General features: G+C 34.0%; 1 protein-coding gene across 1 annotated transcript; it reads left to right on the forward strand.

Annotated features, from left to right (window-relative positions):
* Positions 1-570: 570 nt before the first annotated feature.
* On the forward strand, positions 571-10,754 carry LOC129787567 (uncharacterized). The gene is made up of 2 exons (XM_055823280.1): positions 571-4,368; positions 8,314-10,754. The coding sequence occupies exons 1-2, from the start codon at positions 3,717-3,719 to the stop codon at positions 9,327-9,329; spliced, it is 1,668 nt and encodes a 555-aa protein (XP_055679255.1). The 5' UTR covers positions 571-3,716; the 3' UTR covers positions 9,330-10,754.
* The last annotated feature ends 2,036 nt before the right edge of the window (positions 10,755-12,790 follow it).

The raw sequence follows: 12,790 nt of genomic DNA on the forward strand, positions 1-12,790 counted from the left end.
TTTATCTACACGCAGAGTTAAATCGACATTGCCATTAGGTGATTTATCACTAGATGCTTAGTTTGGTATTCCATATAAATGTGGTTTTAACTTCTAGTATGTATGCAGCCTAGTGAATGCAAGCTAAATAAGGCAAAAAAAATCTCTCAATCTAGAACGTTAGAATTTAAAAATCTGTCGCAATGCTAGTCATAAATTTTCTAGAAGTTTACCAAACTTTAGCCTAGTTTAAAATCTTTTATCTAAAAGAAAGAAATTATGTGCTCAAAATTTCTCCTAAAATAGAAGCCGAGATATGGCCACATTTATTCATCAACTTACTCATTTCACAAATAAACACAAGGATTCATCCCTTAATTCAACTCATAAATCAAATTATAACGCACGCACACACCACACGATGAGAAATAAAATTTTTACATAAGATCTGGGCATTATCAGTATGACTTTGTTATTAGTTTTTATACCTAAAAGGTGTGTTTTTGTCAATAGCGATAAGACAATGTGATTATAATAAGATTTCATTTACTTTAAGAACAACATAAAGAAAAGTCATAAATTTTGTAGTGACGTGGAGTGAAGAAGATGAATTTGACGATTTAGAAAAATATAATTTAATAAAATTAAAATAAATAGAAATATTAGCATAATTTGCAAAGATTTACATAGATGAGTTGTAAGTGTACATAAAAGATTCTCTGAGATGTTCCTATTGTTCCTATTTTCCCTTTTGCACCATGTTAGCCTTTCTTTTGTTCCATCCACTATATTTCACCTATCGAATAGAATATTAACATTCCCAGAGTGAAATTAATAAATTGTATGCAGAATTTATTCCCATTCTCAACATGGCGCGCATCCATACTCTTGGGGGCTTTAGGGGGCCATTTACTTACATTATATACATGTGGAATTTATATTTTCTTAAGTTGAATGTGATAGTTATGCGCGAGAGAGCTTCAAGAAGCAGATTGTGGTGTGATACAAGCGCTTGTGAGAGTCACGCAATTTTTTCATTCACACCAGACGACAATAGAAGTTTATATACTTTACTTTAAGACTACATAAAAAAATTTTTGATCCATTTCTTCTCTATCGCTTTTCATATTCCTCGAGGTAATAAACGTTTTAATTGCGAGTGAGAATATTTCCCAAAAAAAAACAAAGCTCTGGCGTCTTATAGTAAAGTTGTCAGAATAGTCTATAAAAATGATATAATAAGCCCACTTTTGCCTGTTTAACGTCCAGTACTTTGGTAGTCAGTTAACTGTATTTGCAGTAAAGTTAGAACTTGAATAGTTGAGAGGTTCTAGCTGCCATGAGCTTTAAAGTTTAAACTTCTTAAATAACTTTAGGATCGAATCTTGTGGTGCCAGATTTGGTCATTTGGTATTTCTTAATTGATCCAGCCGTTTTATGGAGAGGTTCATGACGTCATACATATATAGCAGTGGTGTTATGTACATACGTAGCCTAGCCCATATAAAGTAAGGATTACTGCTAGCCAGTTACTTACTATATATGTAATAGGATTGGACATGTATTTTTAAAAACGCTTGAATACATGTCAATTCGTTAAAATTTTTTCAATAAACAAAATGTACATTTTTTTTGTATATTTATTATGTATAGATCGCGAACTTGCTTCATCATATGTATGTGAAACTGGTTGGGAATGATTGAAAAGAAATTTTTGGGTATTGGTGTCGTGAAAATTTAGTGACTCGTTTACACCATTAACTGCTGAATGCCGATTTCGGCTCTTTGGAATGTTTTCTGCAAAATTTAGTTTTTTTTTCTGAGATGTCTCGAGCAAAGCAATAAAATATCAATGATATTCTCAGAGAATGAAGTAATAGAAGTTAGCAAAAATAGGATTCTTCTTTTGTTGATGATTAAATTGAATCTTTTTGGTTCTTTTAATTTAACATTTTGCCTTTCGTTTCTTCTTCTTTTGCAGTACACCTGCACTTTTATTGTGATTTTTTTTTCAGGTTCATTTAGGCATTCTTGTTGGTGAATGAGAACCAAAGACAACCCAACCAGACATTGCCAGGTTGTGATGTGATTTGCTATTTATAATTTTCTTTTTCTTTTTCAACATCCGGTTACCCCAAAAGACTTTAATCTTGAGGCCAGACTAAGAACATCCCTTTACTACACGGTCTAAAAGAAGATGCCCCATTGTTAAATCTTTAATTTATTGAGTAAAAGTAGGGTTTCTTAGTGGGACACTAGCTGTGAATGTGGGGGTTCATGGCCAGTAAGAGAAGACGAAAATCTCTTAAAGAAATTCCAAAAATTTGATATGGATGAGATCTTTAAGATAGTTAAGTTGGAATGTATGGGAGACAGAACAATATAATACAAAAGAGTTCATCTTTTCACATATAAAAATGAATTTTCTGTTCATGAAATATACTATGAATATACTGCTTGAATAGATGTGATACATAGCAATAAAGCAAGTAACATAATTAAGTTGATTTAATTTGTTATTCTTATCTATCTTTTTACTAAAAAATCAGCAAAGTCAAATAATGCTTGTTTGTTAATTCATCTCGCAGCTTAGAGTGATCATTTTTGATGGTGGCAAAGAAAATGGTCAGTTCTTCTTGAGTATTGACCAAGCAGTGATAAAGTTGAATACATAATATACAATCAATGTACATATTTATAAAATTGGCAAAGCGACAGGTTGGAATTTTTCCTTGATGTCGACTTTCTCGCAAGATTCCATTTGGCACGTTCAGTATAAGTTTTGTTGGATATATGAAAAATTGAGAGATCCAATTCGCCCGTCTCACCTATTGCACAATTCGTGGGCTTACATACTTGTGTCGCGTATGTGGTATTTAGAAATACCTGAGAAAGAGATGCTAGTAATATTCTCAAAACACCATCTCCACACCTGCAAAGGTGCTGAACAGAGAGAGAGAGACTCATACAAACCAGTTGGAGAGTTTCGTCTTAGCGACTGGATCGCGATCGTACAATCGTCTGGGCGGCCATTCTTGAGTTTACCTCTGCCGTGCCAACAACCACTTTGCTGCTCAGGTGTAAACTTCCAGTGCGGTGGCACAATTCATTGGCCTCTGGGTATTGCTATACATATTCGTGCATACTGCAAAGTATCATCAACAGTGTTGGTCGTCACTTTTTTATATGTCGTGCTATTGAACCGTTATTGAGTGAACATATGCGTAGAGTGTAGAAAATACTCTTGAGATTTTTACCTGATCCTCACCTACGGAAAAAGTGTTGACGTGGTTTTATTAATCGGGTGTGTGTGATTTTTATTTTATTCAAAGAAAGCACATATAGGTGCTCTCACGCGAGAGTCAAGTTGGTCCCAATAGCGAAAATAAGTTTTATAGTTTCGTTGGAGCAATGATCGTGTGCTTGTGAAAAAAATCTCTATTGTGACACACCTGTGGATGAATGCTAATCGTGGAAGACGCCATATTTGAAAAGACATTCCACCTCACAAGATTTCCCCGAAACCAGGAGACGATGAATGTGTAGGTAGTGGTGGAATTCAAAGTGGTTGTCTCATGGAATAAGACGTTTTTCTTGCTTAAGTGTGCATGTGTATTCAAAGAGGAATACCTGTGGAGTGAAGACGAAGCACTGGTGAAGAGAAAAAAATAATTGGGGGAACGAAGAAGAAGACATAAGAATCTCTGGTGATTGTGCTTCATCGTGTGTGACCCACAATGGGTGATTCTACACCAATATGTCGTTGCCGTGTACTGTATCTAGGCAGTGCTGTGCCACGCCAGAGCAAGGATGGTCTGCAGGGTATTCAGGAACCCCTCAAGGGGCTATACCCATCCGAAGGTGCCGTTGGCGCCAAAGGGATCGATTCGTGGCTCAGTGTCTGGTCCAATGGGATCCTCCTTGAGAATGTAGATGAAAATAGGAAACAAGTAACACGCTTCTTCCCAATTGATTCCCTTCACTACTGCGCTGCTGTGCGACAGGTGCTCATCCCCGAGCGTAATGCTAGTCCAGAGCCCAAGTTTCTCCCACTGGACTCACCATTTGCACGGACACCCCGTGCCCAACATCCACCCATTTTTGCTGCTATCTTGCGGCGAACTACGGGCATCAAAGTACTAGAGTGTCATGTCTTCATATGCAAAAGGGAAGCAGCTGCTAATGCACTTGTCCGATGCTGCTTCCATGCTTATGCTGACAATTCCTATGCTAGGCAGCTCGAGGGTAGCACATCCGGTAGTGTCTATGGGACTCTTGGGAAACCCAATGGTGAAGGTTGGCGATCAAGAACCGGCAGTACTACGACTCTCAATAGTGTAGGACGACAGCCTATATCGAATGGTGTAGAATCATTCACAGTCAAAAATTGTAAGTTAACTTCTTTAAAAAACTACACATGGATTTGTTAGTTTTATGGGTTAAAAGATCTAGGATTTTATGTTGCGATTTGTAGGCTGATTTAAATTCCTATAAGACAGTAAATTAAGATAGGCAATTCGGTTCAAAAAGAATGAGACGACTAGAACGAAGCAGGAATTTGGGTTTTTCAAAATAGTTAATAGAGGATTTCATAAATGGGAATAGCTGAGATCTAACGATAGAAAAAAACTGGATAGTAGCCATTACGATTGTGATTTAGGTGTTAAATTTTGTTAGGAAAAAATCACCTTTCGCTCGGTAGTAGTGGCAATCTTCAACTGGATCAGTTGTGTGGTCCTACCTCAATCATAACGTTGAAATAATAAATACAAGACTCAAAAAATTCATTTATGTGTACGTTCGCAATTAAATGATTATAACAAAGTTTTGAAATCTCGTAAGATCTTCAATGAATTCATTTAAAGATATCTTACTTAGCGCAATATTGTAAGTTCTAAGTGTGTATATGGTTTAAAATAAAAACTCTTCTATTGCTTTAATAAAACGGAAAGGGAACAGTGTGGAACGTTGTTTTCCACATTACTAATTCCAAATGAAAGTGATTGAGTGAGATAGAGTATGGTAAAAACAATGTGAGGTGCAATAGTCCGCAATAAAAAAAAAATCAGTAAATTGAGAAATGATTCATTGAGGTGAATTCTTTTGAAATTGAGATTCACTTTGAGCTCGTTAAAAAGCAACCCGTATATAACATTTAAGATGATGTGCTAATGCAGAAGAGTTGCTTTTAGAAGTAGATACATATATGTATTTGTCCGTATTTTATGTGTATTGTGTCATGTAGCAAGAATGTTCACGGTATAGAAGTTTTATAATTTATTATAAAGAATAGCGGGAACGTATTCAATAAAAGATGAGGAGGACTCCAAGAAGAGGGAATTATTTAATGAGACAAACAATGGTCTTAATAATTTGTTCCAAGTCTTGAAAAGAAGTCTTCTACGTCTTCTCCAGACATTTCATTTTCTGTCACACGCAAATATCACATGACTATTTGCAGAATTGTTCATCTCTTATTTCTTAACTTACATATTTCTTTTATGTTTTTTTCGTAATGAAAGCACCAGAAAACACTTAAATTTGATTGTTGAGTATTTTTGTAGTTTTTTTTTCTTCAATACGCGTGGGTTTCTCTTATTTTTATATCTTTCATGCGAAAGAGACGTAAAAACACCTTTACTAAATCGATGAACTTCCTAAAAAAGCTCTAAAAGAAATCTTCAGAGAAGTAGAAACTTTTCATATCCTTTTTCCGGGTCTACCGTTTCCTGTTGTGCTTTCTTGCTCAACATCTAGTCTTTTTATTTAAAATGAGCAGAGTCAATGGGAATTCGAAACTCTTTTTATTCTCCATTTAATAATTTGCGATGTCATAAATTGCTATCTATGTTACCATTTGAATGGAACAAACTATGTATTCACAACAATGCCAAGAAGTATACGCTGGACTGGAGTTATAATTTAATGAACGGTAAATACCTAAAGAGATTTTTATAAAACTAGCCAACTTAAAATTAAATTCAATGAGAGATTTTGTCAATTATGACGTGGTACACGTTGTGTATATGGGTACTTATGTGTTGATTTTGAAATTAGAGCAAAGTCAATTGGAAAGCCAATCGTAATGGTCGACATGCTACAGAAATTGCTCTTGATTTTCACGAATTTTTGCTCGAAATTTTTTTTTCAAGCATAAATGTGACGTGGAGCCGGCACTATATACATGTAACATACATTCATACATAATAATAACATACTATGCAATGCATATACTCCGACTAAGTAAACACTTCTTAGAGTCTGTTACCACCGTAAAACATACAATTTAAATCGCTTCAATGTGCATTCTGTCTGTGAGTTAGTTGGTGGATCGCTCGATATGCTCGCGTTTTTCCCTCCTCGCGATCTCTCGAAGGCTTGCGAGTGAAGACTCTCTTGTATGTCAAAGAAAATATTACAAAAACTTGTAAAAGTTTATTCTATATTCCATATGTTAAAGAAACGCCATTTACGCTCTTTCATTATTATGACTCATTAAGCTCAAGTCGTGAGGAAATTGTATACAGACTGTTTGTGAGATCACTATCCTTTTGCCTGTTGATTATATCATATCATAAACAATGATGAACTTGGACATAATCTTTATACAGTTGAGCATCATTGATTTATTTGAGAGAGTATGTATGTATGGATACTGAGAAGTATGATTTTTCTTGAGAGAATCAAAGTGAAATCTTTCAAATATAAAAGATTTATCGAATATATTATTGAGTAGGTAGTAGTAGGTATTTACAATACATTGCATCAGTAAAGAAATTGTTTGAGTTTTGCAAAGAATAAGAACTTTTTTTAATAAATCGAATAGGAAGGGTTTAGGCAAAAAATTGGAAGAAAAAGAAAAATTGCAAGGAAAAATCTCTAAAGTTTAGTTTTCCAAAATTATTTTTGATTCTAACAATCCTTCCTTAATCATAAATCTAATGATCTTATAGCTTCCTTACAAGTATACGACATAATTCTATGTAGAATAGATTTCTGAGAAAATGATGCAAATTGTAATGTAAAGACTGCATATTTTGCAGTAAACCTCAACACCATTTTCTTTTCTTCGTGGCATAAATTTGAAGGAGTGGTAATTTATTTCTCGAAATACCATGTAATTTGTAATTTAAATTGTAGCTAGTTAACATCAATCCCCGGGCAAATGTGAGTTAGTAAAGAATTTTTCATAATTTTTCTCAAGACCACGGGAAAGCAGATCTTCTTTAATTTTTCTTCAATTTAATTAAATCAATTTTTAAAATAAGAATAAGATTTTTTTTTGAGAATAAGAAAAGTCAGCCTTTTGGATAAATTAATGCTATTACTAAAATTCCTTAAAATCACACGACAGAGAAAATGTCTACGATACTTCTCGTGAATGAAATAAAAGAGATTTCGATCAATCTGATCAACCATTGACCATACATAATGATGCAATATGTTGGTGATCTGGGTGATATTTTGTGGTTTGGAATTGCATGAGTAACGAACACAGAAAAACTACAAATTAATTTATTAAAAAGATCAGTTTCTACGAGGAAATAGACAATGAAAGTGATTTTGAAAAAAAAACTTTTATTTCTTTAAAACATGATCATGTAAGGTGTTGGTTGAATTTTAATTTGAAAGAAATTACAAAGTAGATGATTCTGTATTACTTTTGCTGTAGAAAGAGAAACATGTGAAATATATATTATTTTTGTGTTTACGTTTGATATATAATTTCACTTTAGGAGTTTTTTTTTTGCTTTTTAAATTGCAGATAAGGTTTTTTTTAATCTTGGAACATTGTACTCATGACTCACTGACGAAATATTATGCATAATTTACCCGTTGTTCGGCTTTCTTATAATGTGGAATATCAACTAATACATATATTGTTTATACCATGCCGGGTCCAAGTGTTACGAACCAAGCCCCTATGTCATAACATTAGGATTTTGAGCCAGGTGATCTATTGAGGTGTAATTTTATGGTAGGCTGTTCTTATTTTAGAAAGGTTTTAGAAAATTCCTACATATATTATGTAGGAAACAATTAGCATTGGAATGCATTAAAAAAGTGGATTTGATTATCTATTAGTCGGTCGTAAATTTGGGAAAGTGTAGATTTTATTTCTGTTTCAAGGAAATCAATATCGATCATAGTTTAGTATTTTAATTTGCCTTGTTTTATAAACATTGTGGTAATAAAAAAGAACAATATTTTTATAGAGTATTGGAAAAAGGGCTGAAAGGAAGAAAAAAAAACTTATGTTTAATTTCTTCAATAATGAAAAGCAAATAAATGACAATAAAAAAAAAGTAATAAACATTTTTTTTTGCCTTTCAGTGTATGCAAGTAGTGCTGACCTGGATGTTGTGGACGATGGTGATGGTTCGATGTACAACGGTGATGAGAATCATAAGGTGTGGACAGGGTCAACAGATCAATTGGATGGGTGTGGCCTCGAGAGTCCATATGACATCTACTCTAGTGGTACATCAACATTGGGGCGACCGGCGCGCGCCCGTCAAATAAGCGCCCCAGTGCCAGTACCCCCTCCGCCCAAAGAGGAAGTTAAGAAGAAGAAGGATAAGAAGCAGCGCAACAGTGTTGGTAGCCAAAGTCTCTCTGGTACACTCATCCGTCCAAAACCCGTGCATGCCAGTTCTCTCACGCTTACTCGCCACCCACCCCCACATATGATATATGGCCCAATTCCGGGGCATGCAGCAGCCCGTCAGTTTCACACACTCACACATCGAGGTGGCTACACAAATGGGCACGGGCCCACAGGTCGACCCCCCATGATGCCAATGGCAATACCCTTGCCCATGCCACCACCTGTATCCCTCATGCTACCACCACAGTATGCCACACTCCAGACGCCGGGTAGCAAGGGGGGAAAGAAGAAAAAGGAAAAAGTAATGAATGGGCGCTCTAATGCCATCCCTTTGGGTATGCCGGTACCCACACCGCTGTTTGCCTACCCTACTCCGCCTCAAGTGGTACCCGAACCTCGGCCACTTGCAATGAGTAATCGCAAATTGGCCCAGAGTGCTGCTGCTGGTTTGGAAGACTCTGGAAATTCAGGCACAGAATCTCCTGGCGGTACGGGCATTTACAGGCGAAAGGGACACCTCAATGAACGGGCTTTCAGCTATTCCATCCGCCAGGAACACCGCAGTAGGAGTCACGGTTCCCTGGCTAGTTTGCAATTCAATCCACCCGATATGAAAAAGGAGCGCGAAATTGCTCAAATGATTGCTGGATTGGATCTTAACGATGGCGCCAATTCCACCATGCAAAGGCGACCAAATATGAATCCAGGATCATCGGGAACCTTTGGGAAATCAAGGAGATAGACGAACGAACGAATCTACTGGAGTGTGTTTTGTAAAAAATATCAAAACTTCTCTCCAATGAGTCACATTTTAAGGGATAAGTTCTGTTAAAGAAATGTTTGTGTAATAGCATTTCATGCTGAAAAGTCAATAGAAATCATTTTAATTATTTTTTAATGAAATATTCCATTGATATCCTTAATATGACAGGAAAACTCGAATAAGCAAACATTTCTTGATCGGAAACTCTTTACAAACATGGATAAAAATGCCATGTCCATTCTAAAAAGAAAAGAGGATGATATTGACTGAATTTCAAAATATTCAAATTGAGTATTTTAGATTAGAGAAGGGACAGAATTTTATAAAATGTCAGAAATGTTTTTCTTAGATAGGTAGTTTTTTTTTAAATTAAGATTTGAATCTGGTTTTAGCAAAACAATGCTAACAAATAATATTTCATATAATTTTTTCATTGTATCAATTTTTTTCTTAAGTTGTTTTAATCTGAATTGCAAAGTTGAGTGAAAGGTTTGCATAAAAAAAAGACGGCGATTAAAAGTGTCTCCGCGAAAATAAGGTAATTATTTACAACTATGCTTTTAAACATTGAAAGAGCACTTATACATAACTTTCGAATTATTGCTGGTTGACCTTTCATGCCAATTGGGGCAAAATTCTCGACATTTTTTTAAAATTATTTTCAATGAATAACATTGGGCGTTGTTGTATGTATTGTAAGCACATATATTGTGCACACAAACGCAATCTTTGGCAATTTATAATAATAAAAAAACTTCTAATTTTGTTAGAAGAAGTGGTTCAAAATCAATGGTTATTTGAGTAAAAATTTGTGTGCATCATGAATGGTGATGGATATGGGAGGAAAAAATACGATAACATACTCTAATGGCTTTGGTTAGGAAATAATTGTAGCTATGTACTCCATACATGTGCAGTAAATACATTTTTTTGATGTGAAAAAGCTGCCGCAATACTCAAAAAAGTTTAAAGTAAAATTTTTTGCACCGTTTTCACAATGAAAACCATTGAATTTGTATAGTTTATGAAGGTGAAAAATACCACGTTGTGAATACATAAAAATCAAAAAGAATTCAATGCTAAGAGAAAATACTTTTTGCATATGTATTATTTTTCATTAATTTGTAATTATATACATTACTATCGTTCTGTAACTACAAAATGAATCAATGTTATGTGCAGAGTTGAAACTATATAGACAAAAAAATGAAACCTCTGCGGTGAAATAGAAAAAAGCCATGTGCCTTACTAGGTGTAAAGTTGATTAATTAATGAGGATGGAGATGAGAATATCATTTTATTTTGTGTAATAAATGAAACTGAAAAAATGTAAATTAGAATTGAACGATAATTGTTTTGAGACCATATTGAGGAGCTAATAAATATGATGATAAATATCTCACAGAATATTATTTCATTTCATGATTAATTTATTTCAACCTCTATGTTTTTTGCAGCCAGCAACGATCAATGGTTATTTATGCAAAAGCAATTTATGCATTTAGAGCAAGAACATTAAGAATCATGCAAATTGTGCAGTGTGCATGACTACCTACCAAAGATTTAACCCCTAAAAGCTCATTTTGTGCCTCTAAATTGTGCTTCAAATCAACAAATCTCTTAAAGAACTCTAAACCCTTTTTACTAATTGTAAAATACCTCACCGGTACATTAGTGAAAGTAATTTATTATCATTTAATAAATAATTCAACATTGAACACGATAGAAAGTGCTCATTTATAAGAAGAAAAAATGAATTAAATTTTTGAATTTTCAATTCATACATTTTTTCGCCTCAGTTAATTTTTGCCTCATTCCAGTTTGACTTTTCTACCTGAATGTCTTTCAATGTAGACATAGAGTAAATATTTGTGAAAAAAGTACATAATTTTATACAAATTATATTAATTGATTAATTCAATCATCAATGAATAAATTAAACAATACACGAATATTTCTAACGTTCATATTAGAAACGACGAAGACGTACTAAATGATTTTCTCTGTCAGGAAATATCAAAATAAATATGCGTGATTCCATTGGCATACTAATAATACTAAATAACATGTTCCTGTTATGGGTGGACAAAGACATTCTAATTAAGTTGCTGAATTTTACAGCTTTTTTTTAATAAATATTATTACTTTGAGTCTCTTGGTGGGAGAAGTAAAGTTTGTACAGATTTTTCATGAAGTATTGCATATTTGTCGTCTGAATAAAATATTTAATGTTCAATAGACATGATAGGCACATTTTTCGATTGACTGCTAATCTTATATACTTACTCAATCAATTTATGTATTGAGTGGAATGCAGAAAAATGGTTAGACATTCATTGAAAACTTCCTCAGGTGCTGTCGTCTTCGGTGAACGCAAGTATTTCTTCATTCACGAATACCACTGACGACGATTAATGACAGAGGGACAAATCTGGAATATTTAGATGTTACAGGTAATATTTTTTCCACCCGGATTTTAATTAAATTTCAACTATTTCTTTTTTTTGCATTTTCATAATTTAACACAATTCACAGCGAGTCAAAATAAAGTAAACAAGTAAGTAATACTTGATCAAATGATTTTTTTACTAATTAAATGCAGATTAGATAACAAATGAATGGATTCTTTTAATCAAATCAGAATATTAGCAGGAAACGAATAACTACATATTTCATTTCCGCTGTAGGTAAAATATGAAATTTTTATGTATTAATGATCTAGATTATTTTTACCCTCATTGTATCATTCCGTTATTTCTTTTTAGCTTTGATAAAAATAATTTACCTTAATTTTGTGAAACATTTTTAATGGGTGTGGCTAAAAACAACGGAAAAATTGAATCGTTTGTATGAGAAAACGTCGTTATACCTGCATGCCTCAGGTGTGTAGAGAATCAACCGTCAGGTGGAGTTAAAATTAACTGTTTTACCGAGCACCTGAACATTTTCATCAAAGCGTATTTGAAAGAAAGCACAGTAAAATACACACAGAAAAATTAGGTTTGGAAATGCGAATACGAGGTGGATTTTTGCGATTGAGTGCAAATGCGACAAAACTTTTTTCTGTGTGTTGTAAGGTTTAGAGCTAGGTGATAACGCATACACATTATTGAAAGTAACGAAAAAAATTCTTAATACGAATGCACTGTTATTTAATTTATCTATGGTGTTGAAGATGTTTCGTTGTAAATTGATCAGTAAGCCTAGTGAGATTTTAAACACTTTCTAATTAGGACTCATCCTATTCACAATGAAGAATTCGTAAAAAATTCAAATATTTTATTCATTTAGCAATCAAATTGATCATAATAATGATCGCAACCATATAAGGCATCAGTGGTCCAAAAACACAGCACCTTTCTTTCAGTCGGGTAAAAATTCCTCAACACCGCGGTTCGTGCTCAAAACCATCGCCATTGCAGACAAGTTAGATCGCACTC

Source organism: Lutzomyia longipalpis, chromosome 1 (genome assembly GCF_024334085.1).
Source record: "Lutzomyia longipalpis isolate SR_M1_2022 chromosome 1, ASM2433408v1".
In the NCBI taxonomy this organism is placed as follows: Eukaryota; Metazoa; Arthropoda; class Insecta; order Diptera; family Psychodidae; genus Lutzomyia; species Lutzomyia longipalpis.